Source organism: Oncorhynchus kisutch, linkage group LG14 (genome assembly GCF_002021735.2).
Source record: "Oncorhynchus kisutch isolate 150728-3 linkage group LG14, Okis_V2, whole genome shotgun sequence".
NCBI classification, from domain to species: domain Eukaryota; kingdom Metazoa; phylum Chordata; class Actinopteri; order Salmoniformes; family Salmonidae; genus Oncorhynchus; species Oncorhynchus kisutch.
Window position 1 is genome coordinate 11,348,548 of NC_034187.2, and position 21,154 is coordinate 11,369,701.

Sequence of the window (21,154 nt, forward strand, 5' to 3'; positions counted from 1 at the left end):
AGGATTGAGGGAGGGGAGCTGATCCTAGACCTCATGATGAACTGTATACCTCATGATAAGCTGTATACCATATTATTTACTAAGAGTTTTAATCTATATTTTTCATAGTCTATTTACCACCACAAACCGATGCTGGCACTAAGACCGCACTCAACAAGCTGTATGGGGCCATAAGCAAACAAGAAAATGCTCATCCGGCGGCTGCGCTCCTAGTGGCCGGGGATTTTAATGCAGGGAAACTGAAATCCGTCATACCTCTTTTCTGCTAGAATGTCACCTGCGCAACTAAAGGCGGAAAAAAACTCTAGATTACCTTTACGTCACACACAGAGAACATACAAAGATCTCCATCGTTCTCCATTTGGCAAATCTGACCATAACTCTATCCTCCTGATTTCTGCTTATAAGCAAAAACGTAAACAGGAGGTACCAGCTCATTATGGAAGTGGTCAAATGAAGCAGTTGCTAAGCTACAGGACTGTTTTGCTAGCACAGACTGGTATATGTTCCGGGGTCTCATCCGATGGCATTGAGGTGTTTACCACATCAGTCACCGGTTTCATTAATAAGTGCATCGACAAAGTAATCCACACAGTGATCGTACATACATATCCTAACCAGAGGCCATGGATTACAGGCAACAACCGCACTGAGCTAAAGGTTAGAGCTGCCATGTTCAAGGAGTGGGCCACTAAGAAGAAATCGCCCTCCGACAAACCATCAAACAGCCAAACCGTCAATAAAGGAGAAAGATCTGTCACACCCTGATCTGTTTCACCTGTCTTTGTGCTTGTCTCCACTCCACCCTGATCTGTTTCACCTGTCTTTGTGCTTGTCTCCACTCCACCCTGATCTGGTTCACCTGTCTTTGTGCTTGTCTCCACTCCACCCTGATCTGGTTCACCTGTCGTTGTGCTTGTCTCCAACCCCCTCCAGGTGTCGCCCATCTTCCCCATTTTCCCCTGATTATTTATACATGTGTTCTCTCTGTCTGTTCCCAGTTTGTCTTGTCAAGCCTACCAGCGTGTTTTTCTGTGCTCCTGTTTTTCCTAGTCTGTTTTCTAGCCCTCCCGGTTCCGAGCTGTTCTGCTTGCCCTGACACTGAGCCCACCTGCCTGCCCATTCTGCCTGACCATTCAGCCTGCCTTGACCTCGAGCCTGCCTGCCCCCCTGTACCTTTCGGACTCTGACCTGGTTAATGTATTCGGCGCATGTGACAAAGTTTAATTTGGATTTGATTAACTTCTGGTTCTCCTCAACCTGCCTATTGCCTGCCCCTTGTAGTCTAATAAATATAAGAGATTCAAACCATCTGCCTCCTGTGTCTGCATCTGGGTCTCGCCCTGTGTCGTTATGAGATCTAAACCTACTATACCGGCACTGACGCTCGTCGGGTGTGGCAGGGCTTGCAAACTATCACGGATTGAGAAGGGACACCCATCCAGGACCACGGCCCCACATTGGATCAGATGACCAGAGAGCAGAAGGGTCAGGCCCAGGCTATCCACATCAACAGCCAGAGCAGCCAGCCCATCTCAATGAGTCAGACCAGTGAACAAATCCCCAGCCACCACATCCAGGGCCAGACCTTCCAGATACAGGCTAGCCCAGCCATATAATGTTTAGGCCCAGCACAACTGACTGAATGGGTGAGAACGGTCTCCTACCTCTACTGGTGTAACATTAGGACACCAGTGTAGCCCAGCCCTGATACGTGGCCGAAGTAGACGCCGCAAAGCATAGGAGTCAACAGGCATGTATCAGGGCTAGCCCAGTCATAGGCTGTATGTACGGGCACAGCAGAGCTGACTGGAGAACCATTTCTGGCACAACATAACTGACTTTGCCTTAGTTCAAATTCATGTTGGCAGGACAATGAATGTAAAAGGCATTTCTCACAATGGTTAAGTTATGCAGTAAAAGCAGGATGTTGATGTTAAAATGGCACTGTCTGAGAGAGAAAATATGATTCCAACTAGAAGGTTATTCTGTGTAACACTGACATCTTCTGGCTCACACGATGCCAATAAATTAAAGCTCACTGACCTATTATTTCAGGCTACAATAAAATAGTTAAATCAAATAATTTATTTTATTTGTCACATACAAATGGATAGCAGATGTTATTGCAAGTGTAGCAAAATGTTTATGCTTCTAAATCTGACAGTGCAGCAGTATCTAACAGGTGATATCTAACAAATCCCACAACAAAACCTAATGCATACAATCTAGTAAAGGAATGGGATGAGAATATATAAGTATAAAATATATGGATGAGCAGCGACAGAGTGGCTAAGATGCAATAGATAGTGATGGATACAGTATATACATCTGAGATGAGTAATGCATATGTAAACGTTCTTAAAGTGGCATTATTAAAGTGACTAGTGTTCCATTTATTAAAGTGGCCAATGATATCTCTGTGCTAGTGGTGGTTGTTTAACATTCTGATGGCCTTGAGATAGTTTTTTTTTTAAATCTCTGTCCCAGCTTTGATGCACCTGTACTGACCTCGCCGGGGTGAACAGGTAGTGGCTCAGGTGGTTATTGTCATTGATTATCTTTTTTTGCCTTCCTGTGACATCGGGGGTTATAGGTGTCCTGGAGTAGTTTGCCCACGGTGATGCGTTGTGCAGACCGCACCACCCTCGGGAGAGTTGCAGTACCAGGCAGTGATACAGCCCGACAGGATGCTCTCAAATGTGAACCTGTAAAAGTTAGTGAGGGTTTTTGGTGACAAGCCACTTTTTTTCAGCCTCCCGAGGTTGAAGAAGCACTGTTGCGCCTTCTTCACCACACTGTCTGTGTGCCTGGTCAGTTATTTAGAAGATATAAGGTCTAGTCATGTCATCCAATAATATATTCTGGGGTCTAATAAATGCATTGTTCAGCTTTGTTTTTTTAACTGTACCACCTAATACAAACAAACTCTTACATCAGCGCACATGAATGAGAATAATAGTATGGTACTTTTGTTTGTTGTTAGCGGGTTTTTTGCAGTCGAGGGGCGTGGCTTGATCAACTGTCCGGCCGTGTCATCCAAAACGCTGTAGCTTTCAGGTTGTTGATACAATTTCCGCACATTAAGTAGTAAGTCTAAATTCGGGTGAACGTTGACAATCATCATCTTGAGTAAGCAGAACGATTTCATAAAAATGTTATGCACTATACCAGGAGTGGGGTTCGAACCCACGCGGACATATGTCCATTGGATCTTAAGTCCAACGCCTTAACCACTCGGCCATCCTGGTTGGCGTAGTGTGATGTCAAAATAACACGTTATATATATTATATTGCAAAAATGTTATTGTTTGGTTTTATGTTCTATTATCCGCAACAATGTAACAATCCGTCGTAACAACAACAATCGAATGATATCACGTCTACGCTGCGGCTACCACCGAGATCATCAAAGCAGATAGCTCCTCTGACGTTCCATTATTGTAACAATGTTGCAAGTCAACTGTCAATTTGATTGACCATAATGGTAGCTTACTTTGTAGCCTGACATTTATGTTAACAAAAATGATTGACAGTCGCAAATAAAACGTTTGACAATGTGTTCTATCAAACTAATACAGTCAATTATACAGTAATTTGAATGATGCAGTTTGTCTTATTTTCACTTGATCTAAAGTCAACATATAGGAAATGATTTCATTGGTGAGAACTTTGTGACTAGCCTACCAAGGAGGGAGGTAGCCTACCCGTAGCCTAGCCCTAGCCTATTTAAACGGGCTTCTACACAGAGTATATCTACCCAAAAAACACAGGTTTCAGCAGCATTGTATGTATTGCTTCAGTTCACGTTCTAAAACATCAGGCACACATTGCATTGTGGAATTGAATTTAGTGCTATATATTATATACTGTAGCCCCTATACTGATATACTGTAGCCACAGACTCGTGTAATTATTACTATACAGTTTACACATACAATCCTTGTATGTCGACACAGAGCCGTTACATATCTATGGGGAAGGGGCAGTGGTTGATTTAGAGTTGGGTGATTGTCACAGAGATAGGCCTGCCCCACTTGCTGGTGGGGTTATGAAACACAGATATTAAAAATTGTCACATTCTGTGGAGGACTTTATTACTCTGTTTTTAACTCATTCTGGACACTGTAAAAATAGCAATGGCCTCTTGGATAATATACCGTGCCTTCAGAAAGTATTCATATCCCTTGACTTATTCCATATTTGGTTGTGTTACGGCCTGAATTCAAATTAGATTAACGACATCTCGTCCATCTACACACAATATAAGTGAAAACATGTTTGTAGATATGTTTGCTAATTTATTGAAAAGGAAATACAGAAATATCTCATTTACATAAGTATTTACATACCTTGGCTGACACTCCATACTGAGCTCACTACAACTTGATTGGACCTGCGGCCATTTGGACATCTTTTAGAAAGAAACACACCTGTCTATATAAGGTCCTACAGTTGACAGTGCATGTCAGAGCAGAAACTATATATATGAAGTCCAAGGACCCATCTGTAGATCTCTGAGATAGAATGGTGATGAGGCATATATCTGGGGGAGGGTAGAAAACTATTTCTAGTGTTGAAAGTTTCCAAGAGCACATTGGTCTCCATCACTGGGAAATTGAGAAAATATGGAACTACCCAGACTCTACCATAGCTGGCCGTCCAATCAAACTGGGCAAGAAGGCCACTCATGAGAAGAAAAAAAAAGCACCTGGAGTTTGCAAAAAGTCACGTGAAAGACAGATCTTAAGGATAAATATTGTGGTCTGATGAGACACACATTTTGCTCTTTGCCCTGAATGCAAAGCACTATGTCTAGAGAAAACCAGGCACAGCTCATCACCCCTACTGTGAAGCATGGTGGTGGCAGCATCATGCTATGGGGATGCTTTCCAGCAGCAGGGACTGGGAGACTGGTAAGGATAGAGGAAACAGTGAATGGAGCCAAATACAGGCAAATCCTTGAGAACCTGCCTCAGAGTTCAAACAACTTTAGACTGGTGGGAAGATTTACATTCCAACAGTACAATAACCCTAAGCAACACTGGAATGGCATCAGATCAAGAATGTGAGTCCTTGAGTGGCCAAAACCCAGACTTGAATCCCATTAAACATCTTTGGAAAGACTTGCTGGTCACCACCGCTCCCCCTCTAACTAAAAAGGATACTACAGGATTTTGGCAGGGAGGCCCTTTATCTACTTCCCCATAGTCAGATGAACTTGTGCATACCATTTCTGTGTCCAGTATGAAGGAAATTAGTAGTTTTGCAAGCCAATGCTAACTAGCATTAACGCAGTGAGTAAGTCTATGGGTATCTGCTAGCACGCTAGGAAGAAAAATCCTCAAATCCAGATGTGCAAGACAACTCAAAGCTGTAATCGCTGTCAAAGGTGCTTCTACAAAGTATTGACTCAAGGGTGTAAATACTTATGTTAATGAGATATTTCTGCATTCTATTTAATACATTTGCACAAATCTCTAAAGACATGTTCTGACTTTGTCCTAATGGGGCAGGGTGTAGATGGATGAGAAAATATCAATTTAATTCATTTTGAATTCAGGCTGTAACAACAAAATGTGGAATAAGTCAAGGGGTATGAATACTTTCTGAAGGCACTGTACAGGACAATATAATACATTAAGAGGCATATTCTTGTTTCCTCAATGTAAAATACAGTTGAGTCATTGAGGTTGCAGTCAATTGTCTAAAATTCTAAAGAAAGGAACTGAAATGTAACAATACAACAAATGTAAGGGCCATTATACAGAATTTATTATTTATTTAAAAAATTATATATATATCCTCTCATAAAACATAAATAACTTGTAAAATCCTAAATTCAATACAGCTGAAAGTTACAGGGCATCTAAGTGGGAGCAACAAGCATTGGAACTGCACGCTATTATTTTAACTGAAAGCCTGTAGCATCAGATAGCTTTTTCCAACAGAGACATTGAACACCCAATCACACTAGTCATTTGCATGTTAGCGTCTGCGGTATGACATCAAGATAATCAAGTCTTTTCTCCGAACATCAGCTAGGCAAGGGCGTTAATATCAGCTGTGTCTTCTACAGTGAGAGGAAGTAAAGGCTGCATGACATACAAAATGTCACATTCAAAAACGGTATAAATATATAGATTTTTTAAATACACACTGAGTGCATAAAACATTAGGAACACCAGCCTAATATTTAGTTGCACCCCTTTTGCCCGAAGAACTGCCTTCAAATCAATCGGGGCATGGACTATACAAGGTGTCGAAAGCGTTCCACAGGGATGCTGGCCCATGTTGACTCCAATGCTGCCCACAGTTGTGTCAAGTTGGCTAGAAGGGTGGTTGACCATTGTTGATACACGTGTGGAAAAACACAGCAGCGTTGCAGTTCTTGGCACACAAACCAGTGCACCTGGCACCTACTACCATACCCCGTTCAAAGGCACTTAAATATTTTGTCTTGCCCTTTCACCCTCTAAATGGCACACATACACAATCCATGTCTCAAGGCTTCTAACCGGTCTATTCCCATTCATCTACACTGATTGAAGTGGATAACAAGTGACATCAATAATGTTTTGTACAATCAGTGTATGAAACAAACATACTGTACAGCTGAAAATGTTCAGCATCAAGTACATGCGTGTGCGCTTGTGTAAACAAGTACATTTTCATGGCCATGAAAACACTTGATAGGAAAAGGCAGCCTTACACTTAGGAAGAAAAACAAGTGCCATCTAGAACCTAAAAGCGGTCTTCGGCTGTACCCATGGGAGAACCCTTTGAAGAAACCCTTTTCTAAGAGTGACTTGAAATACAACAACACTGATGTCTCTGTCGGTCTCACTTGTTGCAGCAAGGGAAACAACAACAGAACATTCTCCTACAGAGGCTCTTCTTCTGGTACGTCACACACCTCTTGATCTGAACCTGGGCCTTGCCCACAAAGTCTGTAGTGGCGGCCACGTTGGCCTCTATGTTGTCCACCATGGCCCCCTGTTCCTCCACCAGCAGAGCCATCTGGAAGAACAGCTCATGGATGTCCTTGATTCGACTCTCCAGCTCCAACAGTTCCTTGTGCCGCTTCTCGATCTCTGTGAGCGCTGAGCGTGCCGTCCGCCCGTCCGTCAGGAGGTTGTCAGAGAACACGTTCCACTTCCCCGTCTCGACCATCTCCTCGATCTGTTCGCCGGTCACCTCCTTGCCCATGATCTCTGCCTGGCGCTGGATCCGGGTCTTGCAGTTCTCCCTCTGGCTCATCTCTGCTTGGTTGTACTCAGACATGGCCTCGTGGAAGGCCCCGGTGAGAGAAACATACTGAGAACGCACCATGCGGACCAGGGTAGAATTGGCCCCGTTCTCTTCTTCCAGCTGTTTGTGCTGCATGCTGATCTTCTCCAGCCGTCTGTAGATGCCCTCCCCCCGGGTCTTGATGCCCCTGGCCAGGGTGTTGGAGTCTCGTTTGATGGAGCTGATCCGCCGGACAGAGGTGAGGAATCGGCTGTTTTGCTTGCCCAGGTGCTTCACTTCCATCCGGAGCAGAGCAATCTCCTTCCTCATGGACTGGGCTTCTGTGAAGATGCTGTCCATCCGATCTTCATTTTCAAACACCACTGACTGCTGCTCCAGCTCTCCCTCATCATCGCTACCCTGACCCCTTTCATCTGTGTCTGGAGGAGTGGGGGCCACCCCCTGCAGGTCAACTAGTCTGTCTCTCATACTACCTGGAATGGGAGGAAAAGGTTTGAGGTTTACTGCAGTAAGTCATCTCCAAATCACCATCCTATTTATATTGTAGTGCAAAATCCTACACAAACAATAAAGTTAATTCTTCATGGTTATACAATAAACTTTAAGTTGATATTTTGTTTCCTCAAAAAGCTAGCTACATAAACTAAGTGTAGTATATTTCTGATTTAAAACAGAGAAAACAAGGACGCAATAAACATCATCCTACAAGAGGAAATGAAGTGGCACCTATTGAGGATCTCATCCCTAAACCAATAGAACAATGTGAACATACACTGGGCGGAGGGAACTTCCTAGTACATATACATCAGTTCGTATTAGATTACAGGCCAATGACTCACAGGATCTTTATAACAAAACAAGTGACGATTTTCACAATAATTTGATCACTGAAAGACATGGATGAGCAAATGTGTGGCGTTTATTTACCTCCCTTTAAATACATTTAATTATAGGCGTAGGTTATGACTAATCAGCTCTCTATAATATATTTCATGTTGCTACATGTGTTTTACTGTTACAGTACAACAGAGAACGCAAAATTACTGTCAGCAGTTTCTTTAAAAATGTAAAGTTTGTTTGTGCCTAAACAGAACTTGGCAAAATTGTCTGGCCAAAGCACATGTGAAGGTAACCTAGACATGAATATTGGCGACAGTATTTATTGCAACACATTACATTTAAGGAATAATTAACATTCAAATTAAATAATGCTGGCCACAATTTCACTTGCTCACAACAACCCAAACTCAACTCGCTGAGCAAAACGCATCTCATCACAAACGTTCGTACTTCTATGATAACATTACAACAGGACTGAATCATTGTAAAACTTAATCAGAAAAAAACGTTACCTGATATCTCCTCCGTAGACTTCCCTATAAGAACAAAAGCATTCAAACAGAACAGACAAAAAGTCGGAGAATCATTTCACCTTTATGCTTTGTGTTGTCATCTAGCTGCGTCTGCCAGGAACCAGCACACTACCTAATTTATTGGGTATATTCATTAGGGCAAACTGTAGAAACCCGTGGCAAAACGTTTCTTATTGGACATATTCAGGTAGCTCCCTCCCGGTTTGGTTCCGTTTGATTCCTAGTAAATGCATCCCTGGGAGGGAGTTCCCCACCGCTGTTTATTCATGGCAACAGTAGCAGGTGTAACAAGCAGAAGAATATGATCACGTTTTCATATTGAAAACTCTCGAAACTTTATTGACATTAGTCACTTCACGTTGTGGTTGTTTTATGTCACCGGAAACAGCTATTTAATTGTTGTTTTTGTACTTTATACCGCTCATATATTTAAATGATATTGGTGGAACAAACTCTGCGCTATAGGTAGTGCGTGGGCCGTTGCGCATTTTCAATGAAGGTAGGCCTACTATTGCTACGCACCACGGTGTGATTTCCAGAGCCACTTCCAGTCTCTTGAATTATTTCTGTTTGTTTCCAATAAATGCTTGAGACGGATCACGAGTTGATATTTGATGCTTCGGAATGGTTCTGCATGTTGTTTATGTGTACCTGGCCTTATTTGTAGACCTATAGTAACTCCCTGTCCCATTGCAGACAGTGCAAAGCTGTTTTTAAGTGTTCTTTCTTAAATAAATGTATAATTTACGTTCAAATCAAGATACTCAATGTATCAGATATACAATCATTTGTAACATGGAAAGCAGCCACAGAACAGTTTATTTATGGGATTGTTCTTGTCATGTCTCTTGGCTTTGTCCATTTGAACCCTGACATCCTCGATACTTGCCTCTGTCTTTTGTACGTTGGTCTCCATGTTGTTGGTCTCCCTGTTCCTCTGTCAGAATAGGCACATTTAGAAAAAACTCCTAAACCCCCTGGATCCTTTTTTCCAGGTCTAGCAGCTCTGTGTGTCTACTAGCGATCTGCGTCAGCACCGACTGGGCCGTCTTCCCATCAGCCAGGGCATTGAAGATAGTCAATATTCATCTGTCTCTGGATCTGGATCTGTCTCTTACAGTTCTCCCTGCGCACCAGCTCCATCTCGTTGTAGCTGAACATCACCTCCCTGAAGGTGGTGCTCAGGTTGGTGTACTGTTCCTGGGCAATGTGTACCACGTGGTCAATGCTACCTCGCTGAACCTCCATCTCCCTGTTCAGCCTGTGTAGCCTCTAAGAAGGCCTCTCCTCTGGCCTTGATGTCTGCTGCGATGCCGTTGGCGTCCCGGATCACATCACTGGTGTCGTCCGACAACGTGTTGTTCGAAACGTGGTAGTTCTGGTCCGGGAGCTGGGCACGGTCTTCCTGGATCTATTGGATCTCCTGTCAGACATGCTGGGTCTCCAGGAGAATGCTTTTCAGGTCGAGGTCAGGGGTCGCTGCTGCCTGATCACTGCCCGTATGGGCAGACAGGTCATCCAGGTCCACAGTGTTGAAGGTCTCGTTGGTATGGCATCCTCCTCCAGGCTCATCTAACGCATCCTGCAGTTTCAGTATTTGTCCTTCATCTGGAGAGAGAGAAATAGAGAGTGAGATGGGAGACAGAGGGAGGTGGGAGACAAGGAGAGAGTGAGGTGGGAGACAGAGGGAGAGTGTGAGGTAGGAGACAGAGGGTGGAGATAGAGAGGAGAGAGTGAGGTGGGAGAGAGAGAAATTGAGAGTGTGGTGGGAGAGAAATTGAGAGTGAGTGGGAGACCGAGAGTGAGGTGGGAGACAGATAGAGAGGGTGAGATGGGAGATGGGGAAAGAGAAGTTAGTGAGATGGGAAATAGAGGGTGAGATGGGAGACGGGGAGAGAGAAGTTAGTGAGATGGGAAATAGAGGGTGAGATGGGAGACAGGGAGAGAGAAGTCAGTGAGATGGGAAATAGAGTGAGGTGGGAGACAGGGAGAGAGAGGAGTTAGTGAGGGGGGAGACGGGGCGAAATAGAGAGTGAGGTGGGAGACGGAGAGAGAGTAAAAGAGTGAGGTGGGAGACGGGGAGAGAGAGAAAAAGAGTGAGGTGGGAGACGGGGAGAGAGAGAGTGAGGTGGGAGACGGAGAGAGAGAAATAGAGGTGGGAGACGGGGAGAGAGAGAGTGAGGTGGGAGACAGAGAGAGAGAAATAGAGGTGGGAGACAGAGAGAGAAACAGTAGACATTTTTTGCCAATTTTAACCGCACACTTGTTTGTGTACATGGATTCATTATGTCATATGTTTTTCGCCAAACACCACTTTTCATCAATTTGTATAGCAGAACCTCATGCCAAATTGAGTCGAAAGCTTTTTTGAAATCAACAAAGCATGAGAAGACTTTGCCTTTGTTTTGGTTTGTTTGTTTGTCAATTAGTGTGTGCAGGGTGAATACGTGGTCTGTCGTACGGGTAATTAGGTAAAAAGACAATTTGACATTTGCTCAGTACATTGTTTTCGCTGAGGAAATATATGAGTTTGCTGTTAATGATAATGCAAAATAATTTCCCAATGTTGGTGTTAATGCATATCTCATGGTAGTTATTGGGGTCAAATTTGTCTCCACTTTTGTGGATTGGAGTGATCAGACCTTGGTTCCAAATATTGGGGAAGGTGCCAGAGCTGAGGATGATGTTAAAGAGTTTAAGTGTAGCCAATTTGAATTTGTGGTCTGTATATTTTATCATTTAATTTGGGAAACCATCAACCCCACAGGCCTTTTTGGTTTGGAGGGTTTGTATTTTGTCCTGTAGTTCATTCAATTTAATTGGAGAATCCAGTGGCTTCTGGTAGTCTTTAATAGTTGATTCTAGGATTTGTATTTGATCACGGACTCCCGAGTTGCGCTGCATCTCAATGCTAGAGGCGTCACTACAGACCCTGGTTTGATTCCAGGCTGTATCACAACCGGCCATGATTGGGAGTCCCATAGGGAGGCGCACAATTGGCCCAGCGTCGTCCGGGTTAGGCTGTCATTGTAAATAAGAATTTGTTCTTAACTGACTTGCCTAGTTAAATAAAGATTAAATACAACAAATAAAAAGTAAAAAATTATTCGTTCACCTTACTCTGCGTCTCACAAAGACATGGCTGTTGGGACCAAAAATCTCAAATTTGGACTCATCAGACCAAAGGACAGATTTCCACTGGTCTATTGTCCATTGCTCAAGTCTCTTATTGTTGGTATCCTTTAGTAGTGGTTTCTTTGCAGCAATTCAACCATGAAGGCCTGATTCACACAGTCACCAGTTGATGTTGAGATGTGTCTGTTACTTGATCTCGGTGAAGCATTTATTTGGGCTTGTGGCGGTCCACATGAGAGCCAGTTTCATCATAGCGCTTGATGGTTTTTGAGACTGCACTTGAAGAAACTTTCAAAGTTCTTGAAATATTCCAGATTGACTTGACCTTCATGTCTTAAAGTTATGTTGTTTCTATTGTTGTTGTTTCTATTTGCTTATTTGAGCTGTTCTTGCCATAATATGGACTTGGTCTTTGAGCCAATCAGTTGTGTTGTGTCAAGGTAGGGGTGGTGTACAGAAGGTTGCCCTATTTGGTAAAACGCATTATGAAAGAAAGAAATTACACAAATGAACTTTTAACAAGGTACCTGTTCATTGAAATGCGTTCCAGTTGACTACCGCATGAAGCTGGTTGAGAGAATGCCAAAATTGTGCAAAGCTATCATCAAGGCAAAGGGTGGCATCTTTGAAGAATCTGAAATATAAAATATATTTTGATTTGTAAAAAAAAAAAATGGTTACTACATGATTCCATATGTGTCATTTCATAGTTTTGATGTCTTCACTATTATTCTCCAATGTAGAAAAACCCTGGAATGAGTACATGTCTCTAAACTGTTGACTGGTACTGTCAGGGCTCTACAGTGCGACCATTTTTACTTGCATATGCGCCTGAATATTTTGCTGTGCAACCTTGAATTTTAATGTAGGATCATAAAATAAAATCACCCAGATGATATTGTTGCAATGATTACTGCACTATACCGCAGCCCCCCAAGTGCTGTGGAAAATACACTGAGCTCAGAATCATGACCGTCATGCTTGCACCATTACTACAAAGAACCTGGCTTGTTACCTCAAATATTTTTAATTGTGCTCCTAAATGTATTTTTGTCCTCCTACATTTTTCAACTTAGGCGCACACATGCTCCTTGTAAAAAAGGTCAGCGTAGAGCCCTGGGTACTGTATATGCTTTTGCTGTTTGTTATTTGTTATAGGGCCAAAAAGATTGGAGAAGTGGTTTATCCATCCATCTCCGTTTTAGTTAGATAACTCTTCGTGTTGTTGTTTTTCTTAGAATTTTCAAATGTTCCCAGAAGTGGTTAGATTCTATGGATTCTTCAATTACATTGAGCTGATTTCTGACGTGCTGTTCCTTCTTTTTCCATAGTGTATTTCTGTATTGTTTTAGTGATTCACCATAGTGAATAGGCTCAAGTATTCTGGGTCTCTATGTTTTTGGTTGGATAGGTTTCTCAATTTCTTTCTTAGGTTTTTGCATTCTTCATTAAACCATTTGTCATTGTTGTTCATTTTCTTAGTTTGTCTACTTGATATTTTTAGATTTGATAGGGAAGCTGAGAAGTCAAATATACTGTTTAGGTTTTCTACTGCCAAATTTACACCTTCACTATTACTGTGAAACATTTTGTCCAGGAAATTGTCTAGACGGGATTGAATGTGTTGTCTAATAATTTTTTGGTAGATTTTCATACTGCTTTCCTTCCATCTATAGCATTTCTGAATATTATTTACATCCTTTGGCTTTGATGCCTCATGATTAGTGTTTCAAAGGGTGGGAAACATTCCGGAAATTTCCCATGGGAAGTTAAGCCCGGGAATTTAGGGAATTTTACTTAGCTTATAATAGTGAACCCTTTTTTGTGGGATACACAAGGATATTATAGGTCTTGTGGCATATTATGGTTAAACTATCCCCAATTGAATGGTATTGCAACCCTCTGCATGCAGAGTGCATTATTCCATCACATGTGCAGCTGATTCTCAAGATCTTGCACACTAATGACATGCTATTGAGCCCACACTACTACACTGTCTAAATCAAGGACTACATGCTTTCTGGTAAGTTTTGATTACAATACTGGCTGAGCTTTGCTCAATCATGAATAGGGTTGCACATGTCTATCGCAAATATCAACACTAATTAAGGCACATTTATGTGCCTGCTCGAGACTGATTTCCCTGTTACCTAAACTCATTCAGACTTGATGGGAGAGATGATAAGTGGAGCTGCGTTATCACCAGAAGGATCACAGGCTGTAGAGAAGAGTGGATAGTCTCTCAGTGAAGTTGCAGCCAGTGAAAGAGTAGATATGGGACCTCACCCTCCTCATAATCCACAAACACCCCCACCCTCTGGGGCTTCTCTCTCAGGGAGAGGGGGACTCCAGACTCTGTGCGAGCTCCATTTCATTTCGACAGCCCCACAGTGAAGTATCCATTTACAAGGCTCAGTGGATTATCTCTCTTCCTGTTGATGGACTCTCCAGCCACTTCTAAAGCCCAACCAGTCTTCCCTTTCACCTGCACCTCATAGTAGAGTCACATCCATTGCACCCTGCTGCATCCCCTTCCACTTGATTTCAGAAAACTTCTCCATCTCTTTATTCAGTGTCTCCTCCGGCTGAGACACAGCTCTCCTTACATCCCCCGCATCCAGACCTGTGTGAAAAATGATCTCAGACCAGTTCTTGGTAGGTGGAACAGTGTTACAGAGGGATGGAGAGCTCTGGAGGTGGTGGAGGTCCTCAATATCTGAGAGCTGCTCCAGCTCAGTGCTTCTTCTCTATAACTCAGTGATTTCATGCTCCAGCTCTTCAATGAGCCCTTCAGCCTGTTTCTCAGCTGCTTTCTGCTTCTCTTCAACCACCCCAATAAGCTCAGCCTGGCTTCTCTCAATGGAACGCACAAGAGCAGTGAAGACCTGCACACAGTCTGCTACCACTCTCTCTGTATGTCTCTTGTTGAGCTCTACTGCCTGTTTGATCTCCTTAAACTTCTTTAGTCTCTCCTGGATCATCTTATGAACTGTACCGCTAGTCTTCCCCATCTGAGCCTTCCTCTCTCCAATCTCTTCCTCTATGGGGACAGTCTTGTGAGTCTTGTGGTCTGTCTCATTGCAGAACTGACACACACACATCTCTCCTACAGAACAGCTCTAGGGGTCTATCATGCTTTTTACACACCCTGTCTTCCAGATTCTCCACAGGGTCAATCAGCTTGTGTTTCTTGAAAGAAGCCACTCTCTGATGAGGCTCCAGGTGAGTAAGAGGCCAGACACACGAGTCAGGACTTCAAGGCCATGTGCTCCCTCTTAGTACAGACGTCACATGGCACTGTCCACGTTTGGAGAGGGTTTGGGTTTGTCCCGGGGTGATAGGTGTGGCTTCAACTGGAGCTAACTTCTTGAGCTGAGTAGCCATTTCAGAAATTAAAGTATTGACAAAGAAATCTGGTCTCTTATCAAAGCTATTTTTACACAGTGGATACTGGCACAGGTCAGTGCTATCCCAGTATCCTCTGATACAGGACTTGCAGTAATTGTGTCCACATGGGGTGGAGACGGGCTCAGTGAACACATCCAGACAGATAGAGCAGTGGAGTGCTCTTCAGCGGGACAATGCTGGAGGAAGCCATTGCTGGGAAGAGAACAAAGAAGAAAACATATATCATGGTCCTTCTACCTTAATGAATATGTGTTCATGTATTATCTCAAAATGCTTTTTTATCTAGCTTTAGGTTTAGGAAAAAAGTGATCCCCTTACAACTTGTTACTCTAGGCCAGGGCTCTCCAACCCTGTTCCTGGAGAGCTACAGTGCTAGCTAACCCAATTCAGTTGATCAACCTGTTAATTATTATTAGCATCACGTGTGTAATCTAGGTGTGCTAGATTTGGGTTGGCGTGAAAACCAGTACTATTGGTTTTCACTCCAATCCTCCTTATCCAGCACACCTAGATTACACACATGATTCTACTAATAATTAGCTGGTTGATCAACTGAACAGTGGTGGGAAAAGTACTCAACTGTCATACTTGAGTAAAAGTAAAAATAACGTAATAGAACATGACTCAAGTAAAAGTGAAAGTTACCCAGTAAAATACTACTTTAGTAAAAGTATCAAAGTATCTGGTTTTAAATGTACTTGGTCAAAAAAAGACTAAATTGTCATACTTAAGTAAACGCTGTACATCAAATAACTTATATTAAGCAAAATAGACGGCACTATTTTCATATTATTTTTTAAATTACAGACAGAAAGGGACACACTCCAAAACTCAGACATAATTTGCAAACACAGTAGTTGTGTTTTGTGAGTCCGCCAGATCAGATGCAGTAGGGATGACAAAGTGTCATATTGATCAGTGCCATAATTCTGTCCTGCTTGAACATTCTAAATGTAACGAGTACTTTTGTGTGTCATGGAAAATGTATGTAGTAAAAAGTACATTATTTTCTTTAGGAATGTAGTGGAGTAAAATCAAAAGTTGTCAAAAATATATATAGTAATGTACAGATACCCTAAAAAACTACTTAAGTAGTACTTAAAAGTATTTTTACACCACTGAAACTGATTCGGGTAAGATACAACTGGGGTTGGAGTGAAAATCTACAGGAGGGTAGCTCTCCAGGAACAGGGACCAGGATTGTGTTCAGTTGGACTAGGATTGTGTTCAGTTGGACCAAGATTGTGTTCAGTTGGACCAGGATTGTGTTCAGTTGGACCAGGATTGTGTTCAGTTGGACCAAGATTGTGTTCAGTTGGACCAGGATTGTGTTCAGTTGGACCAGGATTGTGTTCAGTTGGACCAGGATTGTGTTCAGTTGGACTAGGATTGTGTTCAAGAGGACCAAATAGCAACAATGTTTTATTCACTGGGAAAATGAAAATTTTGGGGGAAACACAAACCGTGAAAATCTACAGGAGGGTAGCTCTCCAGGAACAGGGACCAGGATTGTGTTCAGTTGGACTAGGATTGTGTTCAGTTGGACCAAGATTGTGTTCAGTTGGACCAGGATTGTGTTCAGTTGGACCAGGATTGTGTTCAGTTGGACCAGGATTGTGTTCAGTTGGACTAGGATTGTGTTCAAGAGGACCAAATAGCAACAATGTTTTATTCACTGGGAGCTGTTTTCAGTGGAGGCTGCTGAAGGGAGGCCAGCTCATAATAATGGCTGGAATGGAGTGAATGGAATGGAAACCATGTGATCAATGTATTTGCTACCATTACTCTAATTCCGCTCCAACCATTACCATGAGCCTGTCCTCCCACTGTCCTTTAAATACGTCACTCGTTGCTTCAAGCCACACTTTGCCACATCCAACAAATGGGAGCAAAGGTCTGTTCAAGAAAGGACCAGAACGTTTTGGGGAAACACAAACCGTTCAGTACAAACCGTTCGGCAACGTAGCAAATGTTCAAGTGAACTGAATGCACCTCAGGTGACCTAACTTGTGGCCCACAATGACCCTGACTTTAGTGAATAAATTAGCATATTTGTTTTGGGAAGATAGATTACCATCGCAACAGCATTTTGTCTATGTAATTATTGGCCTACCAAAAGAGACTGTTCTTAAAGATGCAATATGCAGAAATCGCTCTACCATTTCCTGGTTGAACATTTTGTAATAGTTTGCCTAATTTCAGTTTATGTTACAAAACAAGCAATGTAGAGTGTAGAGAATAATTGTACCATCTAAACCAGGGTTCCCCAACTGGCAGTGATTTTATTGCCCCCCCCCCCCAAGTTTTCTGAGCAAAAAAAACGAAGACTGTAAAAACACCAGCAAATCAGCTCCGAATAATTTTAATATGGACATCTGTTTCAAAGTAGCCATGGGCTCCCCTTTGACCCCAACTATGCAAACCAGTATGTGGGACAATTTGAGGAAGCACTCCTTCACAAAACAGAGACACACCCCCTACTTTCTAAAATCCTCCTATCGAAGAGGTACATAGATTATGTCTTTGTGCTCTGGGAAGAAAGTCAGCAGGAACTAAATGAATTCCAAACTCTACTAAACAACAGCTCTGAATAACTAATGTACCATGGAGACTGATGAGAGAGAAATAAACTACCTGGACGTATGGATCATGCATTACACACAGACTTATACACAAAGCCCACAGACCGCAATACCCTACTATGTGCGGATAGTATGCATCCCCTTCCCCTCAAGAATGGTCTACCATATAGACAGTTATGCAGGGTTAAACAAATATGTGGCCAACAGCAATGCAAAAAAAAATGGAGGTTACAAGGACAAAACTCTTGACGCTGCAATGATGAAAATATTTTAAAAAATGTGAGAAAGCCTACATAGGACAAACAAAAAGACAATTAAAACAATGCATGAACACCGCAGCTCAATCAGGTGTAAGAACGTTGACTGTTCAGTAGCAGCTCACTTTGTTGAAACTAACCATCCCATCTCCTCCCTCCAATACACAGGCATTGAGCATGTTGCTCTACCAAGAAGAGGAGGTAAATTGAGATCCTACTACTACAAAAGGGAGGCTTACTGGATAACCTATTTAAAAACAGTGACCCCTAGTGGTCTGAATATTGACCTTGCTCTCAGGCCCTTCTCAAATAAAATTAAACGGTATTGGTCACATGCACATGGTTAGCAGATGTTAATGTGAGTGTAGCGAAATGCTTGTGCTTCTAGTTCCGACAGTGCAGTAATATCTAACAAGTAATCTAACAATTCCCCAACACCTACCTAATACACACACATCTAAAGGGGTGAATGAGAATATGTACATATAGATGAGCGGCATAGGCAAGGTGCAATAGATGGTATAAAATACATTATATACATGTGATATGAGTAATGTAAGATGTGTAAACATGATTAATATTAAAGTGGTATTATTTAGAGTGGCATTGTATGAAGTGACTAGTGATCCATTTATTAAAGTGGGCAGTGATTGGATCTCAATGTAGGCAGCAGTTAGTTAGTCATTGTTGTTTAACAGTCTGATGGCCTTGAGATAGAAGCTGTTTTTCATTCTCTCAGTCCCTGCTTTGATGCACCTGTACTGACCTCGCCTTCTGGGTGGTTGGTGCCCTTGATGATCTTTTTGGCCTTCCTGTGACATCGGGTGATGTAGGTGTCCTGGAGGGCAGGTAGTTTGCCCCTGGTGATGCGTTGTGCAGACCTCACTACCTGCTGGAGAGCCTTGCGGTTGAGGGCGGTGCAGTTGCCGTACCAGGCTGTGATACAGCCCGACAGGATGCTCTCGATTGTGCATCTGTGAAAGTTTGTCAGGGTTTTGGGTGACAAGCCAAATTTCTTCAGCTTCCTGAGGTTGAAGAGGTGCTGTTGCGCCTTCTTCACCACACTGTCTGTGTGGGTGGACCATTATAGTTTGTCTGTGATGTGTACGCAGAGGAATTTAAAACATGATCAATTCTTTATTTTATGAACAAGTCTTATAAATTTATATATTCTTTGTACAGCTTATCAGCGAATAGCCAATATGATCCCCCTGTTGATGATGCTTATTATGCATTATGGTTGAACCAAAAGATTGCATGTAACCCAAAAATGTATAAAATAGGAAACTAAATATATATGTGAAATATTATCTACAATATTTAATTATGTTTCCATGTGATAACAATAGCCTAATATATTCAATATGCTGTAAACTATTGTTTTTTTAACAGTTTCACTAATTTCATTCTAATTAACTTAACAATTATGACACACCCCTCATTATTGTCATTGGTTGCACTAATTGCACTGTTTGTCTACATAACTGCACAGGGGTGGCATTCATAACTTTTTCCCCAAGCTAAAATACATTTTCAACTGTAATTTCAAAACAAAGTTAATGTTGATGTATTTTTCAGGACTAACTTCTCATTGCTGACAATTGATATCAGCAGGTTTGACTGAAACATTTCTAGACCCATGTATGTAATAACAGCCCACTGGGCAAAACTGATTGAATCAATGTTGTTTCCACATAATTTCAACCCCAAAAATCAATGTGATGTGGAATCAACTTGAAAAAAGTTTGGGAAAAATTCATCAATGTAAGGGCATTTCGTCAAAGTTTTTACCCAATTTTTTATCCATTTACATGACGATTTTTTTGTTGTTGAGTTCACATTGAATTCACGTTAGTTAACAACTCAACCAAATGTAAATCAAAACTAGATGTTGAACTAGTCTGAGTGCCAGTCTGGTTGTGCTATCAAGCAACTCCTTGTCACTCATTTGTCATGCCAATGAGCAATGGAGTTGGGAAGAGCACAAAGAGAACCTCTCCTCTCCACCCTCCCACCTCTCCTCTCCTCCCTCTCACCCCTCCCTCCTCTCCTCCCTCTCCCCTCTCCCCTCCCCCCTCCTCTCTTCTCCTCTCTCCCCTTTCCCCCTCCCTTCTCTCCTCTCCCTCCTCTCCTCTCCTCCCTCTCCCCCTCCCTCCTCTCCTCCCTCTCCCCTCTCCCTCCTCTCCCCTATCCCTCTCCCTCCCTCTCTCTCGTCTCCCTCCTCTCCTCTCCCCCCTCCCGCCTCTCCCCCTCCCTTTCCTCTCCTCTGCACTTTCACAACTTCTAATATCTCAAGGAGCATAAATTAATCTAATTGCATTAACTGACATGCACTCTGGTGGTTTAATCCAAATCAGATGAGTTATTTTCAGTCAGATGATACTGATGATGTTATTGATTGATGGAAACGGTGTTCCTGAGTCCTGCATCACGAGTGTTAGATATCCAATTCCTTTCCCCTGGGATATCAGCCTTTCTGCTATGATCATGTGAACTCTGTTACCTGCTGTGTTTCTAAGTGACACTTTTACCCCAACCCTCTCCTACAACAAGAAGGTTATTTTGGCATTAATGTTTACTGAGCAGTCCCATGGGCTTGTTTACCATTTTATCATGAGAAATTACTTTTCCATTCAAATAAGGTTGTCTATATGAGAGATGACTTTACTACGGTACTGAGGACCACTGAACACAAAACGAACATCATTGGCCTGCTGTGAAGTGGTACATACTATGTTGTATTACAGTTTAAATAGTTACATTGTTTCAGCAATTGATTGTGTCATATTGTGCCCACAGCCGTGATGTGTGGAACTGTGTCTCAGCTGTTGATTGTCTAGTTGGTGGGATTTTTTATCTCTTCTCTGGGTGAATCTCAATTGTATTTTATTGATTCCTTTGAGTCCTCTCTCCTCACATCCTTCTCAAAATCCAAGATTCCTCCCCTCTGACCTTCTCCTTCAATGCCTTTTCAGAAAAAGGGCGAGGAGAGAGGACACAAAGGAATCAAGGAAACACAATTCCAAATCAAATCAAATCAAAGTTTATTTGTCACGTGCGCTGAATACAACAGGTATTTCAACCTTACAGTGAAATGCTTACTTACAGGCTCTAACCAATAGTGCAAAAAAGGTATTGTGAACAATAG

At 42.3% G+C, this 21,154-nt stretch overlaps 1 protein-coding gene and 1 non-coding gene across 3 annotated transcripts; both read right to left on the minus strand.

Moving 5' to 3' along the window:
* Positions 1-3,168: 3,168 nt before the first annotated feature.
* On the minus strand, positions 3,169-3,251 carry trnal-uaa (transfer RNA leucine (anticodon UAA)). The gene has a single exon. It is a non-coding gene; the product is annotated as a tRNA-Leu (tRNA).
* A 2,509-nt stretch (positions 3,252-5,760) lies between these two features.
* Positions 5,761-8,899, minus strand: LOC109904297 (syntaxin-11-like). Of its 2 annotated transcripts, none has more exons than XM_031787818.1 (2): positions 8,684-8,899; positions 5,761-7,724 (listed from the first exon to the last, which is right to left on the minus strand). In XM_031787818.1, exon 2 carries the CDS (start codon positions 7,717-7,719, stop codon positions 6,844-6,846), a length of 876 nt encoding a protein of 291 aa, XP_031643678.1. In that variant the 5' UTR covers positions 7,720-7,724; positions 8,684-8,899; the 3' UTR covers positions 5,761-6,843. The 2 variants fall into 2 exon arrangements, with proteins under 2 accessions (XP_031643678.1, XP_020357136.1); XM_020501547.2 differs by having other exon boundaries at positions 8,604-8,732.
* Positions 8,900-21,154: the final 12,255 nt, after the last annotated feature.